This window comes from Periophthalmus magnuspinnatus, chromosome 4 (assembly GCF_009829125.3).
Source record: "Periophthalmus magnuspinnatus isolate fPerMag1 chromosome 4, fPerMag1.2.pri, whole genome shotgun sequence".
NCBI classification, from domain to species: Eukaryota; Metazoa; Chordata; class Actinopteri; order Gobiiformes; family Gobiidae; genus Periophthalmus; species Periophthalmus magnuspinnatus.
The window spans coordinates 34,449,661-34,468,572 of record NC_047129.1 but is presented as its reverse complement, the minus strand read 5'-3'; the positions used below and the strand labels follow the sequence as shown (position 1 = coordinate 34,468,572).

Here is an 18,912-nt window from a genome sequence, read left to right as displayed (position 1 = left end):
GTTACTCTTATTCTCTTATCAGCCCTTCTGCAAAAATGACCTTATCAAAGAAAAGAAAAGTGGATTGTGAGCGTCGAGTGTTTAATACGGAGCAGACGACAGAACATTTTGTCCCTGCAGCTCGAGGCTGTGCCTGATGTGACCACAAACATTCTGCTGATCTTTACACATTTGATAAAACTGAATGTTATGTGAGTTTTTGTGAATGTTTATTTAACTGAATTTAATAAATTATTAATATATCCTGGCCCCGCCCCTCTGTCAGACCCCCTGTGGCCGTGTGTCAGTCCGTCCACCCCTGGGACAGACTGGACATATGTGTTTACCTGGGGCTTGTACTCAAACAGCAGAGTGTCTCCGGTCAGAAAGTGTTCTTTAGAGAACAGCTGCATGTTCTCACAGACGGACGCCACAAAGTCCACTGGGCTCATCTGCGAACAGCCGAAAGGTTCAGGTCAGAATGTATATATGTGTATATATATGTGTATATAAATGTACATATGTGTATATAAATGTATATAAATGTATATATATGTATATAAATGTATATATGTATATAAATGTATATAAATGTATATAAATGTATATAAATGGACATGTCTAATCTTCCTGCTGTTCCACACAGGAGCAGATCGTGGCTGCACTTCGGCTCCATCGACTCGTTCACTTTGTGCTGAATAAGTGTCTCCTCTCTCTGAACCTGCTGCTGTCAGACTCATGTTGGTGTTAAATGTTTTAATTCGCTCTACGTGGTTTTGGACTCCTCATGTTGGTGTTAAACGTTTGTTTTGCTCTTCCTGGTTTTGTCCTTAAATCCAGATATAAACTTTAATAACGGGCCAATCAGGAGCCTCCTGTCCTCGAGGTCGCTCTCGTTAAACACACACAGCACAGAGAACACCCCAAAGGTTTATCTCTGTCACGGGAGAGGATGTGACACTGTGCAGATGATGTCATCAACATTCCCGGGGGGTGTGATGCTAACTGTAGGCACTGCATTGTCTCTGTTAGACTTTAATCTGAGCTTTGTTTTAATCTGACTTGTGCTGTTCAACAAGTCTCTCTCAAACATTACAGACACAGTTTAGCATTAGCATTAGCATTAGCATTAGCCAACAGTTTCACAGTGAGTCTCACCTTTTTGTGTAAAATCAAACTGAACAGGACCACGAGCTCAGACTGACCTCAGGGTGAACACGAGCTCTTTAAATCACTTTTCTATGTTTCAGTGTTTGCTCATATGTGCACTGTGTCTTTGTGGTAACTGCTGAACATTCCACCATAGACACACATGTAGAACCTCCCTAGTATGATGTCACTGCAGAGTATCGACACTCTGGTACCTGCTCCTGAAACTGGAACTCATTGTCCTGGATCTTCTGGATTTCTTCATAAATCCTGTAAAAACACAAAAGCACCGAGGAGCTGAGAGTCTGAGAGCGAACAGAAAGATAAAGCCACACGTCGGAACATTCTCCAGGGAGACAGAGCTGATTTATGCCATACTGTGGAAGACAATGGAACATCGCCATGGAAACAAGCAGGAGGAGGACCTCCTCCAGGCCAAATAAGAGTCAGGTTTGTGGAGATGCGAGCCCGCTCACAGTAAAGACACAAGTTTTAATGTTTGTCACAGCAATAAAAACATCTGTGATGTGCTGTGGTTAAAGGGGAGGATTTAAAGGTTCAATAGTTAAAGGGGAGGATTTAAAACTTCTGTAATTAAACGGGAGGATTTAAAGGTTCTATAGTTAAAGGGGAGGATTTAAAGGTTCTATAGTTAAAGGGGAGGATTTAAAGGTTCTATAGTTAAAGGGGAGGATTTAAAGGTTCTATAGTTAAAGGGGAGGATTTAAAGGTTCTATAGTTAAAGGGGAGGATTTAAAGGTTCTATAGTTAAAGGGGAGGATTTAAAGGTTCTGTAGTTAAAGGGGAGGATTTAAAGGTTCTATAGTTAAAGGGGAGGATTTAAAAACTTCTGTAATTAAAGGGGAGGATTTAAAGGTTCTATAGTTAAAGGGGAGGATTTAAAGGTTCTGTAGGTAAAAGGGGAGGATTTAAAACTTCTGTAATTAAAGGGGAGGATTTAAAGGTTCTGTAATTAAAGGGGAGGATTTAAAGGTTCTATAGTTAAAGGGAAGGATTTAAAACTTCTGTAATTAAAGGGGAGGATTTAAAGGTTCTATAGTTAAAGGGGAGGATTTAAAGGTTCTATAGTTAAAGGGGAGGATTTAAAGGTTCTGTAGGTAAAAGGGGAGGATTTAAAACTTCTGTAATTAAAGGGGAGGATTTAAAGGTTCTGTAATTAAAGGGGAGGATTTAAAGGTTCTATAGTTAAAGGGAAGGATTTAAAACTTCTGTAATTAAAGGGGAGGATTTAAAGGTTCTATAGTTAAAGGGGAGGATTTAAAGGTTCTATAGTTAAAGGGGAGGATTTAAAGGTTCTACAGTTAAAGGGGAGGATTTAAAACTTCTGTAATTAAAGGGGAGGATTTAAAGGTTCTGTAGTTAAAGGGGAGGATTTAAAGGTTCTATAGTTAAAGGGGAGGATTTAAAGGTTCTATAGTTAAAGGGGAGGATTTAAAGGTTCTATAGTTAAAGGGGAGGATTTAAAGGTTCTATAGTTAAAGGGGAGGATTTAAAGGTTCTGTAGTTAAAGGGGAAGATTTAAAGGTTCTATATTTAAAGGGGAGGATTTAAAGGTTCTATAGTTAAAGGGGAGGATTTAAAACTTCTGTAATTAAAGGGGAGGATTTAAAGGTTCTATAGTTAAAGGGGAGGATTTAAAGGTTCTGTAGTTAAAGGGGAGGATTTAAAACTTCTGTAATTAAAGGGGAGGATTTAAAGGTTCTATAGTTAAAGGGGAGGATTTAAAGGTTGCATATTTAAAGGGGAGGACCTGACCTTTGTTGTGGCCCCAGAGTCTGCAGCATCTTCAGATACTGGAACAGCACATGTGCCACCTACAGGAGACATGAGGTATTAGGCCGGTCACTTTAATCGACGGAATATCGTCCAGTCGCTCACAGACGGAAGTGTCACTTTTGTAGGTCAGGGTTTTTGTTCACTGATGTGATTTGTTTGTTTGTTTTAAAGATGAAAACTACTCAACAGCTTCATTCTGATGTTTATTTAAAGCAGCTCCAGTTTTATAACAGTATGGTGCATTTATAATCGTTTGAGGATGTTTCTGATTTAGGTTTTTTGTGTCGTTTATCGTCTGTAATTTCCTATTGCACTTCAGAATGTGGTGGAAGTGGGCGTGTACCTGGTGGAAGTGGGCGTGTACCTGGTAGAAGTGGGCGTGTACATGGTAGAAGTGGGCGTGTCCCTGGTGGAAGTGGGCGTGTACCTGGTAGAAGTGGGCGTGTCCCTGCTCTGTCAGAGTGATGGACACAGAAAAGACGGAGAAGGTCGAGTTCTGCTCAAAACCAGATTCATTGTTTCCCGCAAAAAGAGCCAAAGCCCAGCACCTGAAACACGGATAAACCAGGACTAGACCGGGACTAGACCGGGACTAGACCGGGACCAGACTCACTTCTTGCGCAGCAGACTGAGGATGCTGCCGGCCCCTTCATGTTCGATCAGCCATGAGATGTAGAACAGCGGCTTCACTCTAAAAAGGTGAGAGAGTGAACAGGAGGATTATACATGGAGGTGAGAGAGTGAGAGGGTGAGAGGGTGAGAGAGTGAGAGGGTGAACATTTCATGTCCTCTGATGTTTTCCATATCCAAACACTGAATGTGGATCTGTCCCCAGGCCCTGACTCTTCAGGCTGCACTTTACACAACTACAGGACCTGGATCTATCCACAAAGGACAGAGGTCCCTGGAGTTTAGGCCTCTGCAAACATGTTCTGAAATGTCCCTGTGTCAGATGCCCTCCCCGTGTGTCAGATGCCCTCCCTGTGTGTCAGATGCCCTCCCTGTGTGTCAGATGCCCTCCCTGTGTGTCAGATGCCCTCCCTGACAGGGACACACCTGTAGTGCTGAGCCTGAGGAGGCAGGGCCCAGCTGATGGTCAGAGCGTGAACTTTCTTCACTGGAACCACTGAAAAACACAAACATTCAGATGTGACTCACAGAGAGAGAAGGTTATAACACAGCCCCCTGTGACCTCTACAGCCCCCTGTGACCTCTACAGCCCCCTGTGACCTCTACAGCCCTCTGTGACCTCTACAGCCCCCTGTGACCTCTACAGCCCCCTGTGACCTCTACAGCCCCCTGTGACCTCTACAGCCCTCTGTGACCTCTACAGCCCCCTGTGACCTCTACAGCCCCCTGTGACCTCTACAGCCCTCTGTGACCTCTACAGCCCCCTGTGACCTCTACAGCCCCCTGTGACCTCTACAGCCCTCTGTGACCTCTACAGCCCCCTGTGACCTCTACAGCCCCCTGTGACCTCTACAGCCCTCTGTGACCTCTACAGCCCTCTGTGACCTCTACAGCCCCCTGTGACCTCTACAGCCCTCTGTGACCTCTACAGCCCCCTGTGACCTCTACAGCCCCCTGTGACCTCTACAGCCCTCTGTGACCTCTACAGCCCTCTGTGACCTCTACAGCCCTCTGTGACCTCTACAGCCCTCTGTGACCTCTACAGCCCCCTGTGACCTCTACAGCCTTAGCTCAGTGACAACTTTTTGTGCAGCTCAAACTTTTGTCCAGGACTAAACCAGGACTAAATCAGGACTAAATCAGGACTGAACCAGGACTAAACCAGGACTAAACCAGGACTAAAGCAGGACTAAACCAGGACTAAAGCAGGACTAAACCAGGACTAAAGCAGGACTAAACCAGGTCTAAACCAGGACTAAACCAGGACTAAACCAGGACTGAACCAGGACTGAACCAGGACTAAAGCAGGACTAAACCAGGACTAAAGCAGGACTAAACCAGGACTAAACCAGGACTAAACCAGGACTAAAGCAGGACTAAACCAGGACTAAACCAGGACTAAACCAGGATTAAACCAGGACTAAACCAGGACTAAACCAGGACTAAAGCAGGACTAAAGCAGGACTAAACCAGGACTAAACCAGGACTAAAGCAGGACTAAAGCAGGACTAAAACAGGACTAAACTAGGACTAAACCAGGACTAGACCAGGACTAAAGCAGGACTAAACCAGGACTAAAGCAGGACTAAACCAGGACTTAACCAGGACTAAACCAGGACTAAACCAGGATTAAACCAGGACTAAACCAGGACTAAACCAGGACTAAAGCAGGACTAAACCAGGACTAAAGCAGGACTAAACCAGGACTAAAGCAGGACTAAACCAGGTCTAAACCAGGACTAAACCAGGACTAAACCAGGACTGAACCAGGACTGAACCAGGACTAAAGCAGGACTAAACCAGGACTAAAGCAGGACTAAACCAGGACTAAACCAGGACTAAACCAGGACTAAAGCAGGACTAAACCAGGACTAAACCAGGACTAAACCAGGATTAAACCAGGACTAAACCAGGACTAAACCAGGACTAAAGCAGGACTAAAGCAGGACTAAACCAGGACTAAACCAGGACTAAAGCAGGACTAAAGCAGGACTAAAACAGGACTAAACTAGGACTAAACCAGGACTAGACCAGGACTAAAGCAGGACTAAACCAGGACTAAAGCAGGACTAAACCAGGACTTAACCAGGACTAAACCAGGACTAAACCAGGATTAAACCAGGACTAAACCAGGACTAAACCAGGACTAAAGCAGGACTAAAGCAGGACTAAACCAGGACTAAACCAGGACTAAAGCAGGACTAAAGCAGGACTAAAACAGGACTAAACTAGGACTAAACCAGGACTAGACCAGGACTAAAGCAGGACTAAAGCAGGACTAAAGCAGGACTAAAACAGGACTAAACCAGGACTAAAGCAGGACTAAAGCAGGACTAAACCAGGACTAAACCTGGACTAAACCAGGTCTAAACCAGGACTAAACCAGGACTAAACCAGGACTAAACCAGGACTAAACCAGGTCTAAACCAGGACTAAACCAGGACTAAACCAGGACTAAACCAGGACTAAACCAGGACTAAACCAGGACTGACCTCTGTAGAGTTTGTTGAAGTCTGGAGTGTCAAACGGCTCCTGGAGGTGAGAGAAATCCTCGGCTGGTTCACCACTGACGCACAAACACACACATGTACTTCAGCACAAACATGTCGACACAGAGTGAACCCTCAGAGGTCTCAGTCTCGTGATAAAGGCTCATATCACACCGTGTTTTTAAAGTCCTCACACCTTCACTAGAATCATTTGAACTTTAAATCTACAGCTAATGTTTTAGCCTGGTTCAAACTGCTCCACTCCTCAGTGCATCACACATCACTGACTTTATGAACTGAACGTAAAATTAAAATGTGTTTATTTGAGTGAGATGTGGAGTAAATCAGTTTTATTGAGGCTCAAATAAGATGTTAAATTGAAACTACCACTTGATGACATCACAAGGTGGAACGTCACATTTTGATCTTTGTAGATGTTACAGACGAATAATAAAGTGACTCAAACATGTGAATGAAACAAAACACAGTGCAGAGTCTGTAAAGACACAGGAGACTCACTTGTTTGGGATGAGACTGAAAATCTCTCGAACCCACTGCTCCAAAGTGTCCAGACACTCTGCAAAAGACAAGTCCGGGTTAGTCCTGGTTTAGTCCTGGTTTAGTCCTGGTTTCGGTCCTGGTTTAGTCCTGCTTTAGTCCTGGTTTAGTCCTGGTTTTGGTCCTGGTCTAGTCCTGGTTTTGGTCCTGGTCTAGTCCTGGTTCTGGTCCTGGTCTAGTCCTGGTTCTGGTCCTGGTCTAGTCCTGGTTTTGGTCCTGCTTTAGTCCTGGTTTTGGTCCTGGTCTAGTCCTGGTTTTGGTCCTGGTTTAGTCCTGGTTTTGTCCTGCTTTAGTCCTGGTTTTGGTCCTGGTCTAGTCCTGGTTTTGGTCCTGGTTTAGTCCTGGTTTTGGTCCTGGTCTAGTCCTGGTTCTGGTCCTGGTCTAGTCCTGGTTTTGGTCCTGGTCTAGTCCTGGTTTCGGTCCTGGTTTAGTCCTGCTTTAGTCCTGGTTTAGTCCTGGTTTTGCGCTGGTTTAGTCCTGGTTTTGTCCTGCTTTAGTCCTGGTTTTGGTCCTGGTCTAGTCCTGGTTTTGGTCCTGGTTTAGTCCTGGTTTTGGTCCTGGTCTAGTCCTGGTTTTGGTCCTGGTCTAGTCCTGGTTTTGGTCCTGGTCTAGTCCTGGTTTAGTCCTGGTCTAGTCCTGGTTCTGGTCCTGGTCTAGTCCTGGTTCTGGTCCTGGTTTAGTCCTGGTTTTGCGCTGGTTTAGTCCTGGTTTTGTCCTGCTTTAGTCCTGGTTTTGGTCCTGGTCTAGTCCTGGTTTTGGTCCTGCTTTAGTCCTGGTTCTGGTCCTGGTCTAGTCCTGGTTCTGGTCCTGGTCTAGTCCTGGTCTTACCTCTGGACTGGACTGCCAGGGTCATGTACTGTGCTGTGTAGTATCTGGTCCAGAACTGTCGGAGGTGCTCATATGTGTTGATGCCTTTGTCTCTAGGCTCCTGCTTCAGAGTTTGAGCGTTTCCTGAAACACAAACAAGAGAAGACCTGGTTCAGACCTGGTTCAGTCCTGGTCTAGTCCTGGTCTAGTCCTGGTTCTTACCCCAGAGGAACTTGCCCATGGGGTGACCTGGTTTGGCGATGCTTCCAAACAGCATCTCTTTGCGTTGGGAGTCGGAGGGCCGGGCCATCTGGAACTCTGCACACAAATAAAACTTCAGAAAGGAAAAAGTCCTCAAAATGAAACCCACAAATGTCTGACATGGTTCTCTGTGTTTTGGACGTATGATCTGGGCCATATGCCTAAAGTCCCAACAGCTGGGGGTTCACATGCTGCTGTGCCTTTGAGCAAAACACTCTCCAGTGTAAAGAGTAAAATATGTGTAAAAAAAAACCAGCACTGACCACTGTCCACAGCCTCCACCTCTCGCTCCACCGCGTCTTCAACCATCAGAGGACAGATGAAGAACTGAGCCCATCTACGGACAAGACCGGGTTTAGACCGGGTTTAGACCGGGTTTAGACCGGGTTTAGTCCTGGTCCAGTACCTGTCCAGAGCCTCTCTGAAGTATCTTCTCTCCACGTCGAAGTAGAACACAGATCGCTCACAGTCGGTGGAGGCGTTGTCACTTCCTCCGTGCTCCTTCAGAAAAGAGTCAAAGCCATTTTCCTCTGGGAACTTCTCACTGCCCATAAACACCACTGTAAACACACACACACACACACACCCCCGCACACACACATATACACATACACACACACACGCACGCACACAGATATACAAGTTACACACATTATACACACATACAATGGGGTAAAAACATATTTATTTATCCACCAATTGTCCAGGTTCTGCCACTTAAAAGACGAGAGACGCCTGTAATTTTCATCAGTTTCACTTCAACTATGAGACAGAATGAAAGATCCAGAAAATCACACTGAAGGATTTTTAAAGAATTTATTGGTAAATTCTTCAGTAAAATAAGTATTTGGACAATAACAGAAGTTCATCTCATACTTTGTTCTTGACCCTTTGTTGCAGTGACAGGTCGTTTTCTGTCTCCAGAGGTTTTCTCTGTTGCTGTAGTTTGGTCCGTTCCTCCTGCAGATCTCCTCTAGAGCAGTGATGTTTTGGGACAACATGGACTTTCAACTCCCTCCACAGATTTTCTATGAGGTTGAGATCTGGAGACTGGGCCACTCCAGGACCTTGAAATGCTTCTTATGAAGCCACTCCTTCGTTGTCCGGGCGATGTGTTTGGATCATTGTCACACTGAAAGACCCAGACACGTTTCATCTTCAGTGCCGTCGCTGATGGAAGGAGGTTTTCACTCATGATACATGGCCCCGTTCATTCTTTCATTTACACGGATCAGTCGTCCTGGTCCTTTTGCAGAAAAACAGCCCCAGAGCATGATGTTTCCACCCCCATGATTCACAGTAGGTCTGGTGTTCTCTGGATGCATCTCAGCATTCTTTCTCCTCCAAACGCGACAAGTTGAGTTTTCACCAAACTGTTGTATTTTGGTTTGATCTGACCATGTGACATTGTCCCAATCCTCTTCTGGATCATCCAAATGCTTCTGTCAAACTTCAGACAGGCCTGGACATGTCCTGTCTTAATCAGGGGACACGTCTGGCACTGCAGGATTTGAGTCCCTGGTGGTGTAGTGTGTTACTGATGGTCCCTTTGTTACTTTGGTCCCAGCTCTCTGCAGGTCATTCATATTTTACCAAAGAATTTACCAATTAATTTATTAAAAATCCTTCAGTGTGATTTCCTCGTTTCTTTCGTTCTGTCTCATAGTTGAAGTGAAACTGTGATGAAAATTACAGGCGTCTCTCGTCTTTTTAAGTGGCAGAACTTGGGGCTGAATACAAACTTTTTTGCCCCACTGTTCAGGAAAAGTTCATTTCTGTCGATGGAACTATGAAACATGAGTGTGGAGTTTGTAGATCAGAATCTGACTGAACAGCAGGGGGCGCTCTCTGAAGCAGCAACAGAAAAGGAGAAAATAAAGTTTGAGCTGAACAGGTCTGACTCACTGTGCTCCAGGAAGTGAGCCAATCCAGGAAGGGCATCAGGGTCACTGAAGCTCCCCACAGCCACACACAGGGCAGCAGCAGCCTGAAACACAACAGACCTGAAACACAACAGGCCTGAAACACAACAGCCCTGAAACACAACAGACCTGAAACACAACAGACCTGAAACACAACAGGCCTGAAACACAACAGACCTGAAACACAACAGACCTGAAACACAACAGACCTGAAACACAACAGACCTGAAACACAACAGGCCTGAAACACAACAGGCCTGAAACACAACAGACACAACAGACCTGAAACACGACGGACCTGAAACACAACAGGCCTGAAACACGACAGGCCTGAAACACAACAGGCCTGAAACACAACAGGCCTGAAACACAACAGACATGAAACACAACAGACCTGAAACACAACAGGCCTGAAACACAACAAACATGAAACACAACAGGCCTGAAACACAACAAACATGAAACACAACAGGCCTGAAACACAACAAACATGAAACACAACAGGCCTGGTCCTGGTCAAGTCCTGGTCTAGTCCTGGAACTCCTTGCTGTGTTCTTTGTCTCAGATGCCCTCCCTGCTGTGTTCTTTGTCTCAGATGCCCTCCCTGCTGTGTTCTTTGTCTCAGATGCCCTCCCTGCTGTGTTCTTTGTCTCAGATGCCCTCCCTGCACTCACCGTGGCGTCGTCTTCTCTCGTGGTGTGTGAGCAGGATGACCTCACTCTGTCCCTCAGGCTCCTGAAGCAGCTCCAAATCTGGACTAAGACTTTCCTCAGCCTGTCCCAGCAGCAGCCTGGGCCCTGTCAACAGCTGCACCTGTCACACCTGCCACACCTGCACCTGTCACACCTGCCACACCTGCACCTGTCACACCTGCACCTGTCACACTTTGTCTTTTGCTATGGATCAGACCTGGACGACTGAGGTTTTACACAGATATATTCACGTATTAAAGTATTAAAAGTATTAAACAGTCCTACAGAGCTTGTGTCTCTATGGTTCTCATTCTGTTAAAATTTACACATTTTAAATCACAATATTCATCTAAAAAAAAACTGAGGGCGCGTCACTGAGGGCGTGTCACTGTGGGCGTGTCACAGTGGGCGTGTCACTGAGGGCGTGTCACTGTGGGCGTGTCACTGTGGGCGTGTCACTGTGGGCGTGTCACTGAGGGCGTGTCACTGAGGGCGTGTCACTGTGGGCGTGTCACTGAGGGCGTGTCACTGTGGGCGTGTCACGGTGGTGGTTAAACGGGGCCAGATTGATAAAATGCCGTCTTGAAAATAGTCGATTAAAGATTAAACATGAATCACTCCAAATACTTCAGAGGCTCAACGAGAGGAAACGTCCAGTTAGAAAATGTCTGCAATTTAAAATATTTTCTAAGTTTCACGTGACTGCAGATCATAGCCTCGTACAGACTGTAAGGAGGGGTCAAAACCAACTTACTGGATCACGGAGCTCTTGGCTGACGTCATTTCCGGGTGAGTGCATTCTGTTTTGCGAGTTGTATATCTAGCGTATCTAGCGTCTCTCTCCTGAAATTGTTAATCCACGAATCTTTACAATTTTAAAAAGCAGTTTCTAACATCTACACTAGTGCCTGAATACTTCGCTAAACCACCGAAGTTTCATTCAGCATCTATTGCTCCGCACTTCGTGGATTAATCCCCTCTATCTCTCGGTTCAGCCTGAACTAGCCTAGCCGACTAGCATCATGGCTAAACCTTCCCCCTCTTCTCTCGCTTTTCCCTGCCCTGGTTGCCATATGTGGAGTGATGACCCTGGCTTATTTGATGATGATAGGGACAGTTGCGTTAAGTGTAGTGTAGTGGCAGTCCTGCAGGCCAGGGTCTCAGAGTTAGAAACGCGGATCCGCTCATTGGAGGCTCTGACCCCGAGTTACAGTCAGGTAGCAGCAGTAGGGACCGCGGACCGCAGTAGCTTTAGCGTAACTAGTGAGACTAGCCCCCCAGCGCAACCCGTGCAGCCGGGATCAGACCAGGACAGGTTTGTGACAGTTAGAAGAAAGTGTAGGACAGGCCAGGGACACAGGGCTGAGAATAGGACTGTAGCAGACCAGGGACACAGGGTTGAGAGTAGAGAGCTCCCCGTCCAGAACAGGTTTGCTCCCCTGAACTGGACCCGGGACACTTTAGTCATAGGGAGCTCCATAGTCAGGGACGTGGAACTGCCTGCAGCTTCCACGCGGTGTTACCCTGGAGCCAGACTGGGTGACATCGAGGGGAATCTTAGGCTTTTAAAGAAAAGTAAGAATAGGTACCGCCGGATCGTTATACACGCGGGGGGTAACGATACTCGGCGCGGTCAGTCAGAGGTGGTTAAGTTACAGATAGCTGCAGTCTGTCAATTGGCTAAGTCGATGTCGGAGTCCGTGTACTTCTCTGGCCCCCTCCCAACCTACACCAATTGTGAAATGTACAGCCGCTTTTCAGCAGTCAACCAGTGGTTGACCAATTGGTGCCCGCAGAATGGTGTCGTCTTCATAGATAATTGGAGGGCATTTGAGGGGAAGCCTAGGCTTATACGTAGAGACGGCATCCATCCCACGCAGGCTGGCTCCGCCCTGTTAGCTCAGAATATGATTGCTAGTCTAGATTGACCAGGTAAGACTAGCACGCAGAATAGCTCAGGGAAGCACAGTGACAGTGATAGTGACGTTAGGGAGCAGTTTAGACCAGTGAAGCACAACTCAGTCAGAGGGAACAGCTCCAAACAGACAGAGACTGTGTGTGCCCCACGTGCCCCACGTACAAAAAGCACAAATAAAACACCCCTAAACTCTGACAAGGAAGCTGTCAGATCTCATAACTTAACAAAAATAAATAAATGTGCCGCAAATAAACAAAATGATAAGTGTGTAAAATGTGGACTGCTAAACATCAGGTCTCTTTCCTCCAAATCTCTTTTAATAAATGAACTAATTGGCGACCTTAATATTGATCTGTTAGCCCTAACTGAAACATGGCTTCAGGAAAATGATTATGTTAGACTAAGTGAATCTACACCATCAAGTCACATGAACTTTCAGAGTGCCCGGAGCACAGGTCGAGGTGGTGGTGTGGCCGTCATCTCTCATTCTAGTCTAATTCTCAGCCCCAAACCCAACTATACTTACCTCTCCTTTGAAAGCCTCGCACTCTCCATTACGTGCCCCAATTGGAAAAACCAAAAAGCTGTTATATTTATAATAATTTATCGACCTCCTGGTCCATATGCCGACTTCCTGACAGAGTTTTCTGATTTCATCTCAAGTTTAGTCTTGAACTGGGAAAGGATTGTTATAGTTGGAGATTTCAACATTCATGTAGATAACGGCAGTGATTGCCTCAGTAATGCTTTTGGTGCACTCCTGGATGGGATCGGTTTCACCCAGAGTGTGAATAAGCCGACTCACTGTCACAATCACACTCTAGATCTCGTTCTAACCTATGGTATTGAGATTAATGATCTAATTGTCCTTCCTCAAAACCCTATACTCTCTGACCATTTCTTAATTACCTTTCAATTTATACTAAAAGACTATCCAGCCCCACAGAAAAAAACTATAATGAAAAGAACATTATCAGATAAATCGGTTACAGAGTTTAAAGAAATTATTGAGCCATTACTGAAAGATATGTCATGTGACAATGGCAATAATTTTAATCCAATTGTCACTGATCAATTGGTTGACAGAACAATGCTTACCTTAAAATCTGCTCTCGATGTTGTAGCTCCGCTAAAACAGAAAAGCATTAAACCAAGACCTCCGGCTCCATGGTACACGTTACAGCTCAGGACACTCAAACAACATGTAAGACGCACAGAGAAGCTTTGGCGCCGCTCGCGCTCTGAGCAGTCTCTGAAGGCATGGAAGCTCTGCCTGCTCACTTATAAGGCCGCTCTGCGGAAAGCCCGAACTAGATACTATTCAAATCTAATAGAAGTAAACAAAAATAACCCCAGATTTTTGTTCAGCACTGTAGCCAGGCTGACAAACTCCCACACTGCTAATGAGTCTCTTATCCCCTCGAACATTAGTTGTGATGACTTTCTTCACTTCTTTGATTACAAAATCACAACCATTAGAGACAAAATTAACAAAGCTACTCCAAAAATCAGCTCTGAGCAAATCCAGTCTGTGCCAATATCCCATATGGACCCTCTAATAATATTAGATAAATTTACTCCTGTTGATGAGGTGGAGATTACCTCAGTCATCATGTCGTCAAAACCATCAACCTGTTTGCTCGACCCTATTCCAATCAGATTCCTCAAAGAAGCCCTCCCCCTAATAATAGATTCCATCCATAACATATTAAATATGTCGTTAGAAAATGGCTACGTTCCTCAGTCCTTTAAGTATGCTGTGATTAAACCCCTTTTGAAAAAACCTAACCTAAATCCTGATGAATTAGTCAACTATAGACCTATCTCTAATCTTCCCTTCCTCTCAAAAATTCTAGAACGAGTTGTGGTGAAACAGCTCTGCCGCCACCTGCAGGACAATAATATATTTGAAAAATTTCAATCTGGATTCAGAGCTCACCACAGCACAGAGACTGCACTGCTTAAAGTAACAAATGATTTACTACTAGCTGCTGATAACGGGCTGGCTTCAGTCCTGGTCCTACTGGACCTCAGTGCAGCGTTTGACACCATTGATCACAACATTCTACTGCAGAGGTTAGAATGTGACATTGGAATCAGAGGGACCGCCCTCAAATGGTTTAAATCCTATCTATCAGATAGGTACCAGTTTGTTAGTATAAACCAGAGCACCTCTCCCTGTTCTAAAGTAGCCTGTGGTGTTCCACAAGGATCTGTGCTTGGTCCAATCCTATTTACTCTGTATATGTTGCCATTGGGGAACATTATCAGAAAACATGGCATTAATTTTCACTGCTACGCTGATGACACTCAGCTGTACTTATCAATGAAACCAAATCAGACTGATCAAATAGATAAACTCAGTGCCTGTGTGAAGGACATCAAAACCTGGATGACCTTGAATTACCTGCTCTTAAATCCTGAAAAAACAGAGGTCATTGTCGTTGGTCCCAAAGGTCAAAGAGATTCTCTGTCAGACCAGATATTCTCACTCGACAATGTGAATATAGCTTCTAGCCCTACTGTAAAAAATCTTGGAGTCCTATTTGATCAAAATCTCTCATTCACAGCCCATATAAACCTAGCTTGTAAAACCGCATACTTTCACCTGCGAAATATAACTAAAATTAGAAATATTTTACCTAAAAACGATGCTGAAAAACTCATCCATGCATTTGTTACTTCCAGACTTGATTACTGTAATTCCCTGCTTGCCGCCTGCCCCAAAAGTACTATAAAGTACTATAAAGTACTATAAAGTACTATAAAGTACTATAAAGTACTATAAAGTACTATAAAGTACTATAAAGTACTATAAAGTACTATAAGGAGCCTCCAGTTGGTCCAAAATGCAGCGGCCAGAGTCCTAACAGGAACTAAAAGAAGAGACCACATCAGTCCTGTACTAAAATATCTGCACTGGCTTCCTGTCGAGCTTAGAATCAAATTCAAAGTCGTCCTCCTGACATACAAAGCCCTAAACGGTACGGCCCCATCCTATCTGCAAGATGCTATTGTCCCGTACCAGCCAAACAGAGCACTCCGCTCTCAGAATGCAGGACTATTAGTGGTTCCTAGAGTGTCCAAAAGTACAGTGGGAGGGAGAGCATTCAGTTACCAAGCTCCTGTGCTATGGAACCAACTCCCTGCTGATGTTAAACAGGCCCCCACAGTCTCTGTATTTAAGACCAGGCTTAAAACCTTCCTCTTCGGTATAGACCAGGTTACATAGTGAGGGAGTTAGGGTTATTAAAACCTGGGATAAGATAAGCTGCAGTAGGAGTAACTAGCTGGGGGAAGTATGGCAACCTGAGCACTATCCTCTACTTTGCCCTATTTTCTCATCAGCAATGCTATTCACATGTTGTCCCCTGTCCCACTCCCCCTGTGGAGTGTATCTCTTTCAGATGCCCCGATGACAGTTGGACCTCCTCCTTGCCTGGCTCTCCTCCTCCTCGCCCGGCTCTCCTCCTCCTCGTCTGGTCTCCTGGCCGATTTCTTATGTTGTCTGATTTTTCCTGTTGTGTCTGATTTTTCCTGTTGTGTCTGATTTTTCCTGTTGTGTCTGATTTTTCTTGTTGTGTCTGATTCTTCCTGTTGTTTTGTTTTTTGTGTCTTGGCGGCACGGTGACTGAGTGCCATCACTCATGTCTCACAGCAAGAAGGTTGGTTTGATCCCCGGGTCGCCCAGGCCTTTCTGTGTGGAGTTTTTCATGTTTCTCCCCGTGTCTGGATGGGTTTCCTCCGGGTACTCCGGTTTCCCCCATCAACCAAAACATGAACGCCCTTTGAGACAACTGTTGTTGTGATTTTGGGCGTTACAAAAATAAATGAATTGAATTGAATTGAAAAACGACCCAAGAGAGATCTGTAAAACACTGAAACATGCATGGACGACATCTAAAACCTCTTCAGACGTGTTTTTGTGGAGGGGACAGTGGGAGAAAAGTGGATTTTGCAGAACAGAACATGAATAATGTGTGTGACTTTTATATATTTTATTCTTACTCTGCTGCTGTGTTTTACTTTGCTGTTGCGACACTGACACATAAAGCTTCTCTTCTTTGACCTTATAAAACTCACCTGTCTGACCGAGCTCTTTTTTGGCTGTGAGTCTTCATTCTCCCCAGACTCCTCCCCCTCCCCAGACGCTTCCTCAGGTTTTCCCTCTGGTCCAAAGGAGCTGAAGCTGCAGTCGGAAATCAGTAAAACTCTGAGGCCGTTCGACAGCTCGATGTATCTGAGGAAGAAGAGAGAGAGATTTGATTAGTTTAGTCCTGGTTTAGTCCTGGTTTAGACCTGGTTTAGTCCTGGTTTAGTCCTGGTTTAGACCTGGTTTAGTCCTGGTTTAGTCCTGGTTTAGTCCTGGTTTAGACCTGGTTTAGACCCACTTTGGCTGTGAGTCCTGATTTTGTTCCCGATTTTGTCCTGATTTTGTCCTGATTTCGTCCTGATTTCGACCTGATTTTGTCCTGATTTTGTCCTGATTTCGTCCTGATTTCGACCTGATTTTGTCCTGATTTCATTGTGATTTGACCATGGCCTGAACAAGGACTAAACTTTCTCTGACTGATGGACAAACCTGTATTTCTTTGGGTCGTTGGGGGACTTGAGGATGTCTGGATCTCCCTGGTCCTGGTCTGGTCTCTGGTCTGGTCTCTGGTCAGGAGGAGGAGGTGTCTGGGGAGGGGGAGGCTCTCCGCTGTGGTGCATCACGTGGTCACTGGAGGATTAACGTGAGATTAGACTCAATAAGAGGAAACTTTAATCCCGTTTAAAGTTTAAACCTAGACTAAATGAAATATCTCTGAGAACAAAAGATAAATCATGTCGTAGATGAAATAAATGTGTTTTAACGACACTTTAGGTGAGATAAATGTGTTTTATTGACGCTTTAGATGAGATAAATGTGTTTTAACGACACTTTAGATGAGATAAATGTGTTTTATTGACGCTTTAGATGAGATAAATGTGTTTTAACGACACTTTAGATGAGATAAATGTGTTTTATTGACGCTTTAGATGAGATAAATGTGTTTTATTGACGCTTTAGATGAGATAAATGTGTTTTATTGACGCTTTAGATGAGATAAATGTGTTTTATTGACGCTTTAGAGACGTAAACGAGCACAGTTGAGCTGTTAATGAGTTTAACCGTTACCTGAACCTGAGCTGTCAAACGCACAAAACTCAAAACCGCGGCCGAAAAACCTGCTCCAAAGTCGGGGAGGAGAGTCTGTGAGCCCCGGGGGAAGCTCCGGGGGAAGCTGCGGGTCTCGGGGCGCGGACAAAACGCTTCACTTCGGGGTTTAATCTCGTTTTTCCGCCGAAAAGTCTCCGGTTTGTGGAGTTTAGCGGAGGTTTTGTTCAGTTTAAAGAGAGAGACCAAAACAAAGCGTCTGATTGGACACAGCGCGCGTCAGTCAAGAATAACGAGCTGTGATTGGCTGAAAGTGTGGGACTTACAGAAGAGGACGTGACTTTTAAAGAAACAGCGGCCGTTTATTCACAAACCACGTGGGCTTTTGTGAAATAAAAATACATAAACTAAAATATTATTCAATTAACTGCAGTGAGTGTGGATTCAGAAATATAATAATGATGTTTTCTAAATAAAAAATAAAAATAAAAACTGTACTTTATACCCTCTTGAGAATATCTGACCTTCAAGCTCTGCAGGTCCTGATAAACTGATACAAGTTTTAATTTAATTTTTTACAAAACAAGTTCACAAGAAACGAAAAGAGTACTGCACACGTGTACTCAAGTAGTACAGTTACATGGCTAAAAATATATTCAACAAATACAAGTACTGCTGCCAAAACTGTATGTTATGTGTACAGTAAAAGTACTCAGAGTATTTGTTACTTTGACTGTAAGATTTGTTATGTTCAGGACTCAACATTTTTAAGAACAAGCTTCAATCCTCCTCAGCTTCTTCTTATCTTGTATCGTCAGGTGCAGGAGCGGACCGTGGAGAGACTCGGGGCAGATTTATGAGGTTTATTTACAGTTTGTGAAATAATATTACAGAAACGAGGGATGATTTGGTGGAGAGCAGGAGGTGAGGGCCAGGGTCCAGGAGCGGAACGTGGAGCGCAGAGATAAGACAAGACAGTACCAGGGCTGGGGAGCAGGGTCGGAGCCGGGACGGAGCCGGGTCGGAGCAGGGTCGGAGCCGGGACGGAGCCGGGTCGGAGCAGGGTCGGAGCGGGGATGGAGCAGGGACGGAGAAGGGACGGAGCAGGGACGGAGCCGGGACGGAGCCGGGACGGAGCCGGGTCGGAGCAGGGACGGAGCCGGGACGGAGCCGGGTCGGAGCAGGGTCGGAGCCGGGACGGAGCCGGGTCGGAGCAGGGTCGGAGCGGGGATGGAGCAGGGACGGAGAAGGGACGGAGCAGGGACGGAGCCGGGACGGAGCCGGGACGGAGCCGGGTCGGAGCAGGGACGGAGCCGGGACGGAGCCGGGTCGGAGCCGGGACGGAGCCGGGACGGAGCCGGGTCGGAGCCGGGTCGGAGCCGGGACGGAGCCGGGACGGAGCCGGGACGGAGCGGGGTCGGAGCGGGGTCGGAGCCGGGACGGAGCGGGGTCAGAGTGGGGACGGAGCCGGGACGGAGCCGGGACGAAGCAGGGTCGGAGCCGGGTCGGAGCCGGGTCGGAGCCGGGTCGGAGCCGGGTCGGAGAAGGGACGGAGAAGGGACAGAGCCGG

The 18,912-nt window shown here is 45.7% G+C and overlaps 1 protein-coding gene across 1 annotated transcript in view; it reads right to left on the bottom strand.

The window, feature by feature from the left end:
* Positions 1-16,918, bottom strand: part of LOC117369962 (nardilysin-like) — a 31,520-nt gene extending 14,602 nt beyond the window's left edge. The window contains exons 1-15 of the mRNA XM_055221222.1: positions 16,785-16,918; positions 16,286-16,442; positions 9,576-9,657; positions 8,077-8,230; positions 7,934-8,007; positions 7,632-7,727; positions 7,431-7,553; positions 6,564-6,621; positions 6,048-6,121; positions 3,982-4,051; positions 3,539-3,616; positions 3,353-3,473; positions 2,905-2,963; positions 1,344-1,398; positions 327-431 (exon numbers count right to left, since the gene is read on the bottom strand). Of these exons, the coding sequence (XP_055077197.1) occupies positions 327-431; positions 1,344-1,398; positions 2,905-2,963; positions 3,353-3,473; positions 3,539-3,616; positions 3,982-4,051; positions 6,048-6,121; positions 6,564-6,621; positions 7,431-7,553; positions 7,632-7,727; positions 7,934-8,007; positions 8,077-8,230; positions 9,576-9,657; positions 16,286-16,442; positions 16,785-16,915 (1,437 nt within the window). The 5' untranslated portion in view covers positions 16,916-16,918. The remainder of the gene's footprint in view (positions 1-326; positions 432-1,343; positions 1,399-2,904; positions 2,964-3,352; positions 3,474-3,538; positions 3,617-3,981; positions 4,052-6,047; positions 6,122-6,563; positions 6,622-7,430; positions 7,554-7,631; positions 7,728-7,933; positions 8,008-8,076; positions 8,231-9,575; positions 9,658-16,285; positions 16,443-16,784) is intronic.
* Positions 16,919-18,912: the final 1,994 nt, after the last annotated feature.